The sequence below is a fragment of the Mesoplodon mirus genome, assembly GCF_964341445.2.
Source record: "Mesoplodon mirus genome assembly, chromosome: 2".
NCBI classification, from domain to species: domain Eukaryota; kingdom Metazoa; phylum Chordata; class Mammalia; order Artiodactyla; family Ziphiidae; genus Mesoplodon; species Mesoplodon mirus.
This window is the reverse complement of record NC_138977.1, coordinates 230,642,571-230,660,208: the sequence shown is the minus strand read 5'-3', so window position 1 is coordinate 230,660,208 and position 17,638 is coordinate 230,642,571. Positions and strand designations below refer to the sequence as shown.

At 62.4% G+C, this 17,638-nt stretch overlaps 1 protein-coding gene across 4 annotated transcripts in view; it reads right to left on the bottom strand.

The window, feature by feature from the left end:
* The window catches only part of INPP5A (inositol polyphosphate-5-phosphatase A), a 179,044-nt gene that overhangs the window by 16,910 nt on the left and 144,496 nt on the right, over positions 1–17,638 (bottom strand). For all 4 annotated transcript variants that reach the window (XM_082611844.1, XM_082611845.1, XM_082611846.1 and 1 more), the window contains exons 10-11: positions 4,066–4,161; positions 3,896–3,970 (exon numbers count right to left, since the gene is read on the bottom strand). In XM_082611844.1, coding sequence (XP_082467970.1) covers positions 3,896–3,970; positions 4,066–4,161 — 171 coding nt within the window. The remainder of the gene's footprint in view (positions 1–3,895; positions 3,971–4,065; positions 4,162–17,638) is intronic.

Genomic DNA, 17,638 nt, shown 5'->3' with positions numbered 1-17,638 from the left:
GCTCGTCGCCCCGTCCTGTGCGTGACGGGCACACGCGTGTCCGCAGAGCCCCGCGCACGCTCAGTCCCGCTGCTCCCGCCCCGCCGCGGGCCTCCCGCCGATGCCTCGGTCGGCGGCGGCTCTGTCGCTCCCACAAGGCCCGCTGCCAGCGTCCTTCCTGTGGGGGCCTGGCGCTCGGGCTGCTCTCCGTCTTCGCATTTGACGTTCAGGCTCAGGACTCGCCGGGCTCCTGAGGACCAGGCCTTCCGGCCCCGCCCTGAGCCTCCAGGCACTGCCTCCGAGCGACCCTCGAGGTCTGGCTGCGCTGGGGTCTCAGCTCCGCTGTCCGGCCGCGTCTGTCCTGACACTTAACTCACCTGTGGAGACGTCCACCTCAGTGACTGCTGCTAGCACTCCTCATACCTTTTAATCTGCCTGCTGTTTTCAGGGTATGGTATTTGTTTATGTTTCTGATCCTCTCACGTTTTCCATACCTTTAAATCTCATCTTATAATTTTTATCAAGTATTCAGTTATCTGATGTCTGTGGACTCTCGCTGCTGTGCAGCGCTTCCTACACGCCTTGTACCCGGGGCTTGTTTTGTTCCTGCTGCCCCATGGCCCCCAGGGCTCCACGCCCTGCGTCCACGGGACGATGGGAGCTGGAGCCACGGCTGCCGCCACAGGAGGCCAGCGTGAGGTGTTTCTGATTAGAAGTGACAGTGCATTCCTGTTGAAAGGGTAATCTGTATCTCTCTGAGATATTTCACAAACTGGTAACCAATTTCACATGTATCTTTAACATTCTTCTTGATTACAGAGTGAAAAACAGAGTAGGGCGTGTGTGGACAATGATTAAGCGGCCCCTGATCGTACGTATCTGTCAGGCGCTGTCCCGGCTGCACACATTCCTCTGTTACTGCAGAGACTCCGCGCTGATAAAGGGAAAGAGGCCGGAAAATCGATGCGCCCTGAGCTGGAGCAGTTGCTACACACCCAGAAAACATCTCTATCCAACAGGCCGAGCGCGGTGAAAACTCACGCGCCCTGCCCTGGGACAGCCGCAGAAAATTTAATCTCTCCAAATCCTCACCAGGGCACTCCATCCTGCAGCCCTGACAGCCACACTTATAATTAATTATACAATTTCGATGGGAATATCGACTAAACAAAGCTATAAATCATAGAAAAAGTCAATAGGCATGGACACATTCAATCATGTCCCGGCCAACGATTACTACTCTTAAAATACAATAATTATTTTCAGAGCCAGCTTGAATTAAATTTCTGTCAGACGGGAACAAGACTGGTGGTTGATCAAGGATGCGATGGATTTGGGGGCCGAGGCCGGAGCAGCACATCCATCCTGCTGTGGGCGTCTCCCGTGAAGGTGAGATGTCCTCCGAGGGCTCCTCAGGCCATTCATCGTCGCCCAGGGGGGTCTGGACGACCGCCTCCCAAGTGGGGCTGACACGCCGAGCTGCCGGGGCAGTTACCGCTGAGCCTAGGCCCTGCACCACGGGGACGCACGAGGCCACCCCCTTCCCCGGAGATTCCTGACCCGACAGGCGGGGCCCGCGGGCCTTCCAGGACCCACGTGGAGACCTCGTCTCTGCTTCGACTCCACTGCGTCTTCTCATCTAAGTCAGCCTCAAACTTCTCCCAGATATTCAAACTAACCTTCCTCCACCTTAAGGAAGCACAATTTCGCATGGTAAATAAATACAGAACTAGAGCTTACGTCTAACGGTGACATCTGTAGTTTCCAGGGTGGTGACACACTCTCTAAGTGCTAACCGAGGGCAGCAGGGACTCTGGACCCACGTGAGACATCCCCGTGCCCCCCCCCGCCACCCCCCGCACACCTGCCTCAGGACCCTGGTTTCTCCCTTGGATAGTGGACCTTCCTTCTCGCCAGTGTCCCGGCTCCTTCTGGAACGTTCTGGCCCCCTGGCCACCGCAGCGCCACTCTCTGTGTCCACTGTTCCCCTCCCAGGGCGTCTCCGCTTCCTGCTCGCCCTGGTAACCACACGGTCCCTGGCTTCGAGGGGCCGTCTCTGTGCTAGGGGCCCTCAAAGCCCACCCTGCCCGCCCTTCTCCAAGCTCAGAGGGTCGCACGGCTGCCCAGGGAGCAGACGGCACCCCGAGCCTCCTGGGCACCTCACCCCACACAGGCACACCGAACGCGTCGTGTCCCCAAACCTGCCCCACGTGTTCCGGGCCTGGGAAGTCACAGGACGGCAGCCAGACACGGCCGCGCCCTACAGAGCCTCCCGTCCAGCCCAGCAGGGCCGCAGCTGAGCCCAGGCACTGAGGGATACAGCAGGAGCCCACCTCACTGGGACCCGAGGCCCCCTGCGCAGCCGAGCCGGGAACTGGCTGTGGGGACGCGGGGACGCAGCACGACAGGCAGGGGGAAGTGCGTGAGGCGGCTCAGAGCGTCCACGGGGGCAGAGGTGCCCCCGGTGCGGCTGCAGGAGGGGTGGGGGGTCAGCACAGAGGCCCCGGGAGTGAGCCGCGCCTCGGAGGAGAGGTCAGGGTCCCGGGCTTTACCCGACGGCAGTGGGAGGTGGCCGAGGCCCAAAGCTGGGCCTGACTGGGTGGGCGTGTGACCGGCCCCGGGCGGGCTCCAGGCCGGGGGTGGACAGAGGGGCAGGGGTCGGGAAGGAGGCAGGGGGGCGACGGCCGGGGGCGGCAGACTCAGGCGTGCGGCGAGTCCAGGCCCAGGAGCCGCCAGACGTGCAAGGCGAGGGAGGCCCGGCGGGGGATGAGAGCTTCTGGGGAGGACAGGAAGGCAGGGCGGGGACACGGGCTGGCAGAGTCTGCTGCACATCTGGAGAGCCCCTCTCCACTTAGACATGAGCCCTCTTCTGAGCGCCTGGCACGAGAGCTAGGGGCCCTCCCACACGGAGGCACGGAGCCCCCAGCCGGGCCGGTGCGAGTGCTCGGAGGGGCCTGAGGCAGACGCGAGACGGAGGCATCGTCCAGAGCTGGAAACTCAAGACCCAACGGGTGACCAGGCCATTCAAGGGTGCCCAGAGCAGCAGAGGGGGACCAGGGAGCCGACCCATGAGGGGTGTGGTCCCGGGGGGAATGCTTCGGAGGCAGGCCCTCAAGTCCAAGCGCCACCCCTGGCCTTCGGGCTAAAGATGTCCCTGAGGGGTGACAATGTTCTTGGTGGCAAGCAGGCGAGGTGGGGTGAACCGGGAACTGAAAATGGGGACAATGGTACAGACAGCCCCTTACCAGGGTGGGAAGAGCAGAAAGGCCCCCAGGAGGCGGGCGGGGGGAGGCACAGGTGCACACCTGGGCTTGCGGTGAGGCTCCCACAGGTGTCCCGACCGCCCTCAGTCACCGATGCGTCAAAAGCACAAGAAGTAAAGGGCACCGCAGGTGCAGGGCCCCCAGGCTATCCCGCTGCAGGGACCGTGCTCGCCGGGTGGTCTGAACTGCAGGCGTCCATTCACACGTATCAACACTTCCCTCTGCACACACACACACACACGCTCACACGTGCGTTCGCGGCCACAGAGATGCCCCCGCAAATTTGCATGGTGGTTCTCTTCCTTCCAAAGGAAGCCCAGGCCTCTGTGGGCCGGCCCTGAACCAAGGGTTCCGCACCCAAAGCCCCTAGCCCTCTGCCTCTCACCGGGGAGGACCCCGGTGCTGAGGGCCACACTGGCCGGCACAGGCAGCGAGGCAGGTGGCCGCAGCCCAGCCGGCGGCAGGACGCCCCCCCAGGAAGGGCCCAGTGGAGAAGTGACGGGAGGGTGTGGGTTCAGAAGCCGACCCACAGGCTGTGACGGCACCAGGAAGCATGGTCCTGGGAAAGTGGGGGCGTTGGGAGGGGCCGGAGGCCAGCGCCGCCCCAGAGCCGCTGCCGGGGGACCAGCCACACGTCGGATACCAGAACTCACCGCGGTGCCGTTGTCGTCCCGGAAAACCTCCTGGTTGAAGTAGTCAAAGAGCTTCTTCTCGAGCTGGAGCATCACCTGCCGAGGGAAGGGCCGTCAGAGCAGGTGGGGCCCCACCTCTCCCACTGCGGGGGCCACAGGGCTCGGCACCCACCGCACCTACAGGTGCTCACCTTCCGGTCATTGTCTGACTCTCGGAATATCAGCTTCACGACTTCGTTGGTGTCGGCAGCCCGGACGGTCTGCATCGTGGCCTTTGTGCAGAGAGTCTGGGAAAGACACGAAAGGAGCTCAGTCCCCGAAGACATGCCAGCCCGCTGCCCGCCTCCATGGCTCCCCGACCTCGGCTCAGGGGCTCACACCTCCCGTGGACGGACCCGCGGCTCCAGACATGGCGGGGCCGCACACCCGGCCCTCTGCCCGCCGCCCCAGGCTGCCCCGAGGACCGGAGACCCGGGAGGCCTGCAGAGGCTCCGCAGGGAACAGTCTGAGCAGCGGTCCTCCACAGCCACAGCGGGAGGGACAGTGAAGGGCAAGCAGACAGGCCCCGGGGGCAGCACGGGGGACACAGAGGCTACGCGGGGGGCCCTGCGCAGGGACGCCCACCAGCTGCGGCGGGGCAGACGGAAAGGCACGGGTGACAGGCTGACTGCGGATAGGCTGAAAACTATTAAATCCAGGCTCCTTTAGAGAATCCTTCCTGTCCCAACCTAGGTGTGGGGCGAGGAAAGGCAGCAGGATGGGGGTTAAACAGGGTCGCTCCCCAGTCAGGACGAGGCTGCAGGCTGGCGCAGGGGCCGCGAGGCCTGGTGCAGTTAGGGACACCGCAGGGCCGCGCTGACCACACCAGCACCGCAGAGACGAAGCGCAGCTCTGAACGGGCTGAGAGACACCCCAGGTGCACAGCGAGTGCCGGCGAGGACGTGCGGAGACCAGGGCCCCGCGCGCCTCCCTTCGGGAAAGTCCATCCACGCGGAGTCCAGAAAGGACAGATGAGGGGCCGCGGGGCCGGTGGGGTGAGAGGTCACAGCCGGGTTTCAGCTTGTGTGTCAGTTACGCCTCGATAGGGCTGTTGTTGAAAAAGCACTAGGTGATTTTTATTAAAAAAAGAAAGAAGGAAAGACCACCGCAACTGAACTAATGTTGACTTAAAAAAAAAAAACCTCTTCGTCTAAGGAGCCCTCGTGAGGTCACTTCACAGCGGAGCCGCGGGGCCCAGAGGCCACGGGGCTCAGAGGCTCGAAGCAGCCAGCCTTGGGGGAGATCCTCCCGCAACAGGCCCGAGGGCCCCGGGCAGCCCGGAAGCCGATCCCCCTGGGCCTCGCGCTCCAGGACAGGCATTGACATTCAGAGCACAGACAGCTAATCAGGTCAAGCCCCCCACAGTGGCTTCTGGACTCATGTGTCACAAATCAGTCTGGCCGCCTTCAAACGGCCGGATTAGAACAAGCGCCTGGACCATCCGGCCCAGCGCGGCCACCCTGCCCAGCCCCCCGGCGAGGAGGTCACCCCATCCAGATGCTAATGCGCTTAAGTGGCTTAAGCACAGTGAATGGGGAGGGCTAGGCAGGCAGACGGCATTGTAGCCTCTCGGACGCGATTCAGGAAATTCATGGTCTTCTCCCAAAGGCATCTGCTGGAAACTTTTTTAAAAAATTGCTTTATCTCGCCACTTCAGACGGGCTCCCAAAGGATAAACATCTGACCAGCCCAGCCCTTGGAGGGGCCTCTGCGAGCCTCGGGCCTCTCTCCCACACCCGCCAGGCCTCCTCCCGGGGCGGGCCTTTCAATCCGCAGTCGTGACCACTCATGCAGAAACCCCCGGGCCGGGGCCTTTCCGGCTCGCCTCCTTACAGGAAGGCATTTTCCTCTTTTGAAAGGAGAAAAAAACTTCCCAAATGTTGCTCTTAATGAGCCGTCGAAGATCTTTTTCACCATCAGCAGCGGCATGAAGGGTGCAGGAGAGGCGGCCCAGCACCGTCTTACTGGCACCCGGAGCCCCTGGTTTTTCACTTGGAATTTAGGGGCACAGGCTGCTGGGGTGGTGCCCGCAGGACCCGGTGCCGGTGTCAGCCCAGAAGCGCAATGCACAGCGTTTTCTGCGAGTCCCGCAGTTTTACAGCCACTGAATCCGCACAAACCCCTGGGGCTCAGGGTGCCTGTGCAGCTGGCCCCGCCCCTCCCAGAGCCGCCCGCCCCATTGCCCCCATCCCGCCGTCACAAACGCTCCCCACCAGGGTCCAAATTCTATGCAGGCAGAGCCCCTTGGGTCCCCACAGGCAAGCCCATGAGTGCAGCCTTACAGAACCCACTCTGCTCTCTGCCAGACTGGGGCGGGGTGGGGTGGGGTGGGAACAGCTTGCTTCTGTCTGCAAAGCCCGGTGTGGCGTGGGGACCGCGTCTGGGTCTGTCTCCACCGGCGTCGGGAGTCCCGACATGTGAGCGTGCAGGGGTCTCTGAGGGACCCCGAAGAAGCCCACCGGCCCACAGCCCGAGTGTGGGCCCTGCCCTGCGGGTTCTAGACCCCGCGGAGGGCGCAGGCGCGGGGAGGGGTCAGTAGGCGCTGGGGCTGGCCCCCCAGGGTGCTCCCTACCGGCCTGGGACGTGGCGCCCTCCCCTCGTGCGCCGCAGGACGCTTGGGCCTGCAGATGAGGGGCTGGGCTCAGGGGGACGCCTCCTGCCCCAGCAACACCTCGTTCCCGAGTTAACCTGGCGGCTGTTTACGAGTCTGACACAGACTGGGTGTTGGTGGAGGCACGGACTCCCTTCCAGCGGCCAGCCCCCCAGGTCCCCGAGAGCCACGGGAGCCCCCCGTTCTCAGCGACAGGCCTCACGCCCCGGCTTCTGGGAGGCTCCGAGGAGCGCCTGGGTCCCCGGGACGACTGGGCATAGCCAGGTGACCAGGAGTCCAAGCTGCGGAACCCGGGGGGCAGCAGGGGACGTGCGTGCAGATTCGTCCCCGTGGCCTCCTGACCTCTGCGCCCGGGGAAGGGGGCTCGTCAGGGCCTGAGCTCAGACGGCGTGAGCGGGTCACTGTCTGACGTGCTGTCACTCATGGGCTGCACAGAGGGTGGGGCCGGTTCAATCCTGGTTTCAGGCAGCGAGGGAAACCCGTCTGGCCAGACGACTGAGGCTGTCTCGGGTACAGGTGTGACCGACCCCCTGCATCTCTCCTCAGAGCCCTCTCTGCGTTCTTTCCCTCCACGTGGGAAGCAAGGAGGTTTAAACAAAATCAAAACGAACCACCAAGCCACTCTGGCACCCAAATTTAGACACTATCAGCAGATATTGGTAATATTCTAGTTCATTCTGAGCAAGAGGACTCCTCTTTTTTTCAAATGCAGACCCCCTGAAGGACATAACGCGTAGCCCCCATTTCTGCCTGGGCCCCCAGGAGAAGCTCACACCACGGAACGGGCCCCCAGAAACAGGGGCCAGCTGGACCACGGGCGTCCAGCCCCCTGGAGGTCCAGCATTCTCTCAGCGGTGCCCACCTGCTGCTGACAAGGCCGCTTCCAGTCAAGGGCGTGGGTGGCGAGCCAGCACCTACAAGGGGTCCTCCGTCCCCTGCTCAGACCTTGGGGGCTGGATTAACTTTGTTTTCCATCAAGTGGAAAATACAACAGCCTTAAAATGAAAAATAACCAAAAGAGCGGCTTCCTGAAGTTGTGAAGCCCCCAGCCCCGCAGGGTCCACCCTGTCCCCCGTGGTGCATCCCGCCTCCTGGGGCCTGGCCTCCAGCGTCTCTGTTTGGACGCGGGCCCTCGGGAAGGACAGCCAGCAGCCTCCAATGTGAGGCCCGGTGCACACTGTGTCCCACCAGACTGGACACAGCTTCTGCGCCGCTGGGGTCCTTCCCGGGTGAGGACGGGGTGGGAACTCCACCTGCCAGGTCACAGAGCCACATGTTCCCGAAAACACAGGGAGCTGCTAGGGTCCTCACCTCCCCATCCCCTGACCACGCCAGGGGCCCAGCTCGGCCGTCTGCGCCTGGGCAGTGGGTCACCGCTGGGAGGGTGGGCTAGCCGCCCCGTTTCAGCCTTGGACGAGGCTCCTTCTGGCCCCATGGAAGAGGAATGAGCCGGTCTGGATGGAAGCGCTGGTTCTGCAGCAAAGGGCCGGGCCGGCCTGCTCAACACCGTTACCGTGCGGAAGGGCCGTGGGGGAGGGCGGGAGGCTGGCGGGTGGGCTCCATGCCCGGCCCTTGGCGTGCGACCCCGCTCCAGAGCTTTCATCCCCCTGACAACTTCACGCAGGAAAACACGCGGACCCTCTGATAGCGTGAAATCGGAAACAAAGCCGGGGCACAAAGAGGCCGACCGGCTGTGGCCGCCGGTTCTCTCTTCAGCCACAAACGTGCGCGTAGGACCGACCCCCGAGAAGCTGAAAGGAAAAGCACGTAAAAGAAACGTGTCCTCAAGGGCTTTCAAGACAGCCAGGGGACATGGCGTGCCCCTGGGTGAGGATGCTCGGCAGGGCCGCCGGCCTGGCCTCTGGCATCTTGGGGGAGACGCGGGGAGCCCTGGCCCCGCCCGGCCCCTCGAGGACCCTCACCCACCGACATCCGTGCCCTCGTCTCCTGCACAGTATCAAAAGGACAGTGACCCTGCTCTGGAGGCCCCGCGTGAGGGGGTGGCTGGCTGCTCTGGGCTGCGTTTCAGACGCAGGGAGTGAGGCCTGAAAGGCCCAGACCTCAGGCGGGGTGGGAGGCGCCGTGGGGAGCCCGGCCTCCACTCACCACGGCCCGGGGACGGGCGGTGGCCCCGCGCTCTGGCCACTCCCGTGGGGCTCGGCTCTGGGTCCACCTGCTGGAAGCAGAAGCGGGAACAGAGCAGGTGCTTCATCAGCTCTGTCTGCAGCCCCGGTATTGGCTCCTCCCGGGAGCAGGGGCCGGAGACCCCCCGCCCACCTGTACCCACGCACGGCCGGCCTTGCACCCGGCTTCCCGCCGGCCCGTGCACTCAGCTCCTCATCCTCTGCGCAGAGGGGGTTCGCGCTCCAGGAGCGGAAGCTGTCGGGGAGCTGGAACAGGGTTAGCTCCTGGTTCAAGCAAGCCGCAGCCACAAGCAGCTTCTCCTTCCTGCGGGGGCGGCCATCTCCTCCCCAGGCACTCGGACACCCTCGCCGCCTCTGTGCTGCGCGTCCAGCAGGAACCAGGCTGAGGCCAGCAATTTGCACCCGAGGAGCTCGGCATGGAGCTGCCACCCCAGCTGGGCTGCAGGGCCCTGAGTCCTTGGGGTCCCCCCCAATATCACAGAGATGTCAGAGAAACCGGGCCTCGGCACCCACGGCGTTCACTGAAAACCAGCCAACAAAGGGCGTCAGGGAGAAATTCACCCCCGTCCCACGGTTGCTCTCATCATTCTGTTACTTTTGGTTAAATTCTAGCCATAAAAATGTCTAAAAATAAACAGGCACACAAATAAACGTTCCGTCTGCAGCACAGACCAGAGAGAGAAAGAGAAGGATTTCTAAACGACGGCGTGCAAAGAAAGACCTGAGCCCTTTACACAGGTTTTCTTTAGAACAAGTTAATGGAAAATCATTACCTTTTACATTTAGAGTTTTTTCAAATGACTGGAAAACAGATCCCACTCTAGAGGATAAACGTGACCTTTTCTGCGATGACTCTCCCCGTGACACTGGATGTTAACCCGGGTCTGCCTCCTGCTGTGCTGCATCCCCTTAACCCCACACCTGCCTCAGCTCTGGAAGGAGAACGGGGTCTCTGGGACCCACAGTGCCGCGGCCCCGACCCGGGCTGCCCAGATCCACCTCTTGGAATCGAGGGGTTAAAGGCTACCTCTGGCACCTCACTCACAAGTCAGCGTGTGGGAGGTCTGGGTCCAACGCTGGGTCACTAGGAGGTGGGTATGGAGAATCAGCCAGCCAGCCCCGTGCCCTGGACACCCACCCACCCGCCAGGAACAGGAGAGAAGCACCATCCGTCCCAGGGATGGGCCAGTCCTTGGTCACCAGCGTCTACAGACGTCGTTTCAGTCCTAAAGGCGTCCAGGGAGCAGAGAAGAAGGGACGCGGAGTCAGCGGCTTCAGAACCCGCCTCGGTCACAGGTACTCATGGCTCCGCAGTAAAGTGCTCAGAAAAAGCCTGCACGAGCCCTCTGACCACCCCCTTCGGGGCAGACACGTGCCACGGCCTGAAAAGTAGGCGCTGGGCAGACGGACAGACATGCATCTCGGAGCCACCCACACCGCCTGCGGCCGAGTGAGCAGGTCCCAGGGTACAGGCTGCCGTGGGAGCCCTCGGGGGGCGGCCGGGGCCACTCAGCCTGCGACAGGAACAGCACCTCCCAGCGCACGGACATGTGGTCCAACGAGCTCCAGCCAGAGCTTCAGCCTCCTTCCCTATCACACATGCACACACACACCCTCGGCGCACACACACACACACACATCTTCTGGAGAGCAAGAGCCCTGGTTTGCCTGGCCCGCGCTAGCTCCAGGGCCCCTCCTGTGGTGGCCAGGCCGGCCCGAGGCCCAGGAGGTCACCGTGCTCTAGGGGGTAGGGCTGCGGCCAGGTGCCGGGCCGTGACGGCTGTCCCTGGGTGTCGGGGGGCAGGGGAGCTCGTGTGTAAGACGAGGCCACTGGGCAGCGTCTTGCCTCTCAGCTGCACCAAGTGGGGCCCAGAGCAGGCGCCCGCGAGAACCCTGAAGAAACACACACCTGCTGCCTTGGCCGCAGGAGGGGCCTGGCAGGGACCCTGCCCTCGGGGGAGGTCATCAGAGTGCTAACTTCCTAGGTTTTCAGGGTCCGAGTGGCCTGCCTGACACAGAGAGGGACCGTGCTGGGTGCGCGCCGAGGACCTGAGGCCAAGCAGGGGCGGTGGCCGCATCGGGCTTTCACCGGGAAGCACCATGGGGTGGTCGTCCTGCATCGGGCGGGAGCGACCCCGAAAACCCCCCATTCCGTTTACTCTGACTTCCCAAGGAAGACCCTTCTGGAGAAGCGCAGCTTTTCAGAGGTTTTCCTGGCAAACCCCGGCCCTGGGGAGGAGGGACATCCTTGATGGCCGAGAGCACACGGACTCCGAGGGCCTAAAGGCGCAGACGCCGCCGGGCGGGCGCGGGCGGGCACAGGAGGGCGGCCGGCCGCTGCCTGGGGTCCGTGAGAGGCGCCGTTGTGAGGCCGTGTCAGCGTCAGAGGCGCCTTCGTCCTTTTTGTTCTGTACATCAGCTGTTCAGGAGAACAACAACCGCCATAAAGACCCTTTCATCTCCTCCCCAAGACGCCCCGCCAGCTCCCTACCCGCTGACGGAGGGGCGACAGCGCCTGCCCGCGGCCGGCTGGGCAAACCAGGGGAGCTTGACTGATCTTTCTAGAAGGAAGCAGCGCGGGCTGTTTCTAGGCTCGGGTCCAGCAGGACGGGACTGCCGCTCGGGGGTCGCCCTGCCCGCAGGAGATCCGGCCGGGGGACCTGCCACGCTCCTGGTCTGGCCTCTTGAGAACGTCCCCAGCCTTCCACAGACACACCAGGGCTCAGACCTGCTGGGCAGCGGGGGACAAGGGGCAGGGGGGAGAGTAAGACCCCTTGTCACCTCCTTCTGTAACCGAGCAGGACGCTCCGGGGCCTCCCCGGGACAGATCCCCTGCCCCCGTCCCCTGACTGCCTCCGTTTGCAGAAAAACTTCAGCCTCCTAGGCCTTCCTTGAGTTCCAAAGAATAACTTTAATCAGAGAAGTGAGAAAATGCAGAAACAGGCTGGGGACAGTTCACGGGGCCTTCCGAAGGGCCGGCACAGGTAACGACCAGGTGCGATGCCCCCTCCTGGCTGAGTGGGAACCCACCCTTGCCAGGTCGCATGTGCAGCCAGAGGGCAGGAGGCTGGGTGGCAGAAATGCCCGTGGTCTGGGGCAGGGGCTCAGGCCACCGGGCAGCCTGTGTAGTCTCCCTGGCCGGCACTGGGATGCAGGGTGGGCTGTGCAGTGCCTCCTGGTCCTCTTCCAAGGTGGGCATGGTTAGTGCTGGGACCCCGGCTATTGGGGCACCGCCTGGGCACCCAACCCCGCCCCCGCCCCGCGAACGTGAGCGTAGGGACGGCTGCTACCTCCGAGAAGCCAGGGTCCTCACGGGCCCCGCTGGCACCTGAACCTGTACCTGTCAGCAGCCAGCAACCGGTTTTTAAAAACAGCCGCCAGCCTCCAAAAACGCATCCAACACCATGGCTGTCAGCGGTGGCGGACGGCAGGTGGGTGCGGCCGGGCCACGCAGAGATGGGAGCGCCTGGCACTGCTGTTACCCTTTGTCACTGGCCAGCTGAGCGCCCAGCTGCCAGCTGCCACTGCGCAAGGCATGAAACATACTCTCTGAGCCATCCCGCGGGCGGAGCTGAGCGGAGGCCGCGTTATTAATTAGTTCGGGATGCACAGCCCATTAGATGGCACATGCTCAGCGTGTTTAATTTGTCTGCTTTAATTATGGCTTACGAGGTGCCAAGTTTGATCACAGGATCATCTTTTCAGTTCTGCTCTGCAAGCATGTTTGTATTCATTTGCATCTGAAACGCGAAGCTCTAATTCCGGGGGTGGGAGGGGCAGCCGCTCACTTTGCACAAAGCACGCTTCTGACGCTGGTGCCAGCAGGATGCCCGCGGCCCCTTGCTGCAGAGGACCGGTGGGTCTCCAACGTGCCCTGGAGCCCCTCGCCGACTTGTCCTTCCAGAAGCCCCTGCCCGCTGCAGCCCAGGGTGAACGTTCGCAGCCTCTTTCTGCCTGGTGGTCAGGATGCTCGTGTTTCTGGAAGGACCTGACTCCCCTCTGGGCGCTTCCAGGAGCTTGGCGGGGTGAGCACCAGAGGCAGGGCATCCCTGGGCATCTCAGGGGCCCAGGGGTGGGGAGGGTGTACCTGCCACTCTAGTGGGGGACCAGCCACCAACACCAAAGCCCAGCCAAGCCGGCTTCTCGCTGGGCCGGCCCAAAGGATGACCTCAGCTTTCCTTGTCAAGGGGGTCACCTGCCACCTCCAGACAAGACGCCGCCGGCAGACGGAGGTCCCGCGTCCCCAGCCCTGCGTCTCCTCGGACCTTCTGACCCGCACGACTGCAGTGCTGTCTGGTGCGCTCATGGTCACCTTGGGTGCTACGCTGACCTTGGGCAATCTGGAAACCGTCTGTGGGGTGACCCACCAGCTGAGGACACCGGCCTCCCCAGGAACACGGGTCGGGGCCGGCATGGCCTCTCCCACCCCAGGACCCGGTCTGTAGGCACGAAATGCCGGTGTCTCTAGAGGGTCACCGCTGAGGGCAGCCGCTCACCCGAGGAAGGGACAGCTCGAGGCCTGGGCCCCGGCTCAAGCCTTGGCGCCTCGTCGCTCTGACCGGTGCTCGTTCCTGGGCCATGCTGTTTGGAAGGAAAGGGCAGGTGGCTGCACCTCCTGGGCACAGTCCTTGGCGCCGGTGGGGCAGAGGATGAGCTGCCTGCATCCCAGCCCCCTCCCCCTCTTCCCGGTGCCCCAGTGCCCACCTGAAGGCCGCCTGCCACCCTCAGTGATGCCCCCGAGCACTGCCTGAGAACCTGCAGGACCCTGTGGTCCCAGCCAGGCCTTGCCCACCAGGCAGCCCATCCCCAAATGTGCCCCGCTGACCCCCCACTGTGCAAGTCCCAAGAAGTGTCTGCCTTCGCCTCCACACAAGGCTCTTCTGTAACAGGCAAAGCCCCTGAAGAGGTGTTCCAGAGCCACGGAACACCCGGGTGGCCTTGTTCTCATGCTTCTCTGCACATTCTGGGAGCTGGGGCGGCTGGTAGGCCTCGAGAAGCCATCCACTTGGTCTAACAGCCTTTCGGGAAAATTTGGAGACCTTTTCTCTGGTGTCCACAAAGTTATCTCTAAGTTGTTTCTACAGTTAGAAACCCTTTCAAAAAGCCATGCCGGCCAGCAGACTGTGATGTTCCAAGAGGTGCTTCCATGGTGTTTGAAAATTCAAGACCTTAACAGGTATTAGCTTAATGGATGCTACTGAAATTAATCTTCAGCAAAAGAAACTGGGTCTTTTTCAGTTAAACTTTTAGATCTAGCTTTGCCCACAACTGTGTTTTCTGAGTCAGCATCGATCTCTCCAGTGGTGGGAGAGGAAACGGGGCTCTGGCAGGAAGTCCCCAAGTCCACGTCCACCCAGACCTCAGCCCACGACTGTTTTGTCAACTGGGGCCTTGGCAGATGTGACTGGTCAACGTTCTCGAGCCGAGCTCACCCTGGATTCAGGGTGGCCCAAGTCCAGTGACTGTCCTCACAAGGAAAGTGAGGCAGGGAGGAGCCACGTGAGGACGGAGCAGAGGCTGCGGTGACGCGGCCACAGCCCAGGGACGCCTGGGCCACCGGAGCCGAGGAGGCAGGAGGGAGCCCCCCCCAACCTCAGACTTCTGCCTCGAGACCCGGTGTTCCAGCCACCCGGTCTGTCCCGGGACACTGGCACAGGCGGGGGACACGAAACACAACACAGGAAGGTGCCACCAGGCACAAGCTGTGTCTTCCGTGGGAACTTCAGAACATACCAAGTTCATTATAATTTTCTTGATCAGCTGGACACGTCTGGGGCCAAAGGGGACGTGGCAACCCGGAGGGGACACGCGGGCGCAAGGGTGGGGTCCGGGTGTCACGCGCCACGCTATCCGTCTACGATTCCCCCGTTGGATCCCTGCTTCTCCGCCAGGGCGCTCGGCCTCGGGACTGCCTGGCAGCTTCCTGCACAGCCTGGACGTTTTGTGAACAGCTGATGACTGTGTTGATGAGGCGTGAGGAGAAGACGGTCTTCAATTCCTAGGGCTAAAGTCTTCATTTGACCAAACGGTCCTAAAAACTCGCTATACCAAGAATCATACTCCACGTGTTGGGAATAAAAATCATTTCCCATTGGTTTGCTTTACTTACACAGTAAACTGTGTGCAGAGATATAAGTTTTCATCAACTGAACAGCCATTTATCCACAGGATAGATGGACCGTATGGTTTAAAGAACCACGTGCACAAGAAAACCCTCCAAAAATTAACGCACGAATCTCAGACACATCTGTTTACTCATCGAGCAAATAATTCAATTAAACACTATGGATTCCTCCCTCCTTTGAAAGCGCCAAATTCATAGCCCTGGACAATGGAGCCTTGGGTTTCTCACGTGTGCGGGTGCATGGCCAGAGCAAACACTCCCTGGCAGCAGCGGGGCAGGGGCGGTGTCCAGCAAGCTGTCGTGGGCAGGCCCAGAGCTTGGGGGTGCGGGGGTGTCCTGGTGGCATTCAGGTCCAATTAGATGTACTGCCACACTCTGGGCGGCTCCCAGAAGAGGCTGCGAGGAGGCTGAACGGAGCCCTGGGTGAAGCCGCCGATTCCGTGAGGGAGACTCCGTGTGCCCGGAGCACAAGGGTCTCCTGGAGCCGCCCCGCTCTGCCAAGCCCGACGCCTACCACCAGGCCCGCCAGGAAGAGCTGCTGCTCAAAACGACCACGTCCGGTCGGGGTGCAGTGGGACCTCCTCGGGCCCGAGACCGTCCTGGCCACGCCCTCTCGCCGGAACCCGCTCTCCTGTGTGGGGCGGGGTGGGCGGGGTGGAGGGCCCCTGCTTCCTGCCCCGCTGTGGTGGGCGGCCCGCCTGGGTCAGCCCTCGCGTGCCCTCGTGGGCCCAGGACCCGTCCCTGCCATGGGTCCCTCTGACCTCTCAGGACCACTGACATGGGGTCCCCAGCACAGTCCAAGGGGCTTGCGATTAGGCACATGGAAATGCCTAGCCTAGAGCGGACGGATGATTGACTGTTTAGGAAATGACCTCCCAGGGGAAGGGGCCACACAAATGCGTAACGTCTGTGACTCTTACCAGCAGCGGAACTGCTGCTCTGCACCTGACCTCACACACAGCCGCCCACACAGGAAAGGGGCAGACACTCTGCGCCCCACACCTTCCCAGGTGTGCTCACCAGCTGCCCGGACAGGGGGACACCAAGGCCGGGGGCAGGTCCAGGGGCGGCCAGCCCAAGGGAAGCCGAGGGCCGGGGAGGCCAAGGCGGGGTCCGCAGGGGCCCAGGAGGGGAAGCTTATGCACACAGTTCCGCTTCCCTGAAAAATCAGCTGTTTGTAAGAACTGCCTACAGAGAACAGCATTTCACGTAGTTCCTTATCTAAGTCAGTTAATTAGTTGGAAAAACGCTCAAGAACGAAGATCCCCTGTACTTTCCTGAAGGAAGAGGAACTTATTAAAACCTGGGCAGTCCACCAAATATTGAGGCTTTCAGCCTGGAACTTTCAGGCTGTTGGTCCTTGGAGATGCTTGGGGCCCCCGGGTGGCCTTCAGAACAATACACCCATCGGGGGTCTCACTGTGGATCCACAGACCAGGCAGCCCCTCAGCACTCGGGGGGCACGCCCTCTCCCTCCTCCGCGGTCTGGTCCTCAAAGCTCCACTGCTCGGGGGACGACCTCGGGCTGTTCCTGACCAGGAAGTGGGCGCCTGCGTCCCTGCTCAGGCTCTGCCCCCTCTCACTCACGGTCAAGGACGTGTGGCCGTGGGTCCTGTACCACCAGCCCCGACATCCTGATGATACCGGGGCCGGCCTGCCAACTCTGGGAGGAAACACAGAAGGATGGAGCAGCCCAGCCGCGGGCAGCACCTCCCTGGCCGAGTCCAGGGTCCATCACGACCCCGGCCAGCACCGGCCACCTGTCCGGTCACCATGTGGCAGGAGTCCTTCCTCTAGGGGATGGGACAGGTCCCTGAGGTCAAGCCAAGGTCTGAAGGTGAAGGGTCAGGAGAAAGGGCGCCGGGCAGAGAAGTCTGGGGAAGGGGAGGGGGTCACGTGATCAGCGGCAGCCACACATGTCACGACCGTGCATAGTCGGCCCGACTCCGCTCATGCTCCCTCACGCCCGCTCACGTCCAGGGCTGTGTCCTCCCGCTTCCCACTCAGTAAGAAAAGGAAATCACGATTCTGCAGGAGCCTCCCTGCCGCCGGCCACACGCCCAGCTCGGCGCCCCCCATGGAAACCGGAACCCCGCGTGCGCCACACGTCCCGTGACAATTCCACCCGTGTCCAGAGCCGCTGCCCTTTTTGTGGCATTTGTTCTGCTGGCAAAGAAAAGGCCACTTTGGAAACCTCCCGGACCTTTTCCCAATGTGCCTGCGGCTGGTGGCTCCCGTCCATCAGCTCCGGTCTGTCCACGGCCCTTAGACGGGGCCCTCGGGCGAGCAGAGAGGCCGTTCCAGCACAGCAGGCTCACTGGGTCCAAGTACCAGCCAGAAGTGACGTGCACTCGGGGGCTCACTCCAGGAAAACCAGCGCAGCTAAAATACCAGAGGAGGCGCTGCTGGTGAGGGCGCCTGGCCTGCGGGCACTGGGCCGGGCTCCCCGCGCCCCTCACAGCATCACACGTGCACCGGCGGATTTCAACAGGCGGGCATTGCACCCGTGGCTCAAAGGCCCAGAACCCATGGGACCTTGGATCCAGGCTGCTGATTGAGCCAAACTCAAAATGAGGGGGGAAAAGGCAGCAGAACCAAATGCAGGATGTCATGGTCCTCAGTGGAATTCATTTGTCTATCTGAAACCACTCCGAGTGGTCGAAAGCCCCCTCCCCACACTCAGGCGCCTCTCACTGCTCAGTTTTAAGAGACAATCCTCTGCCGAGAAGGGAGGATTACTTGTACCTGAGATGCCAAAGGAGGATGACAAGAGGGGACCACCGGGGTCTCCCCCTGCTGTTTCCACCATCTCTGCAGGCGCACACGTGTGTGTGCCCCGCTTTGGA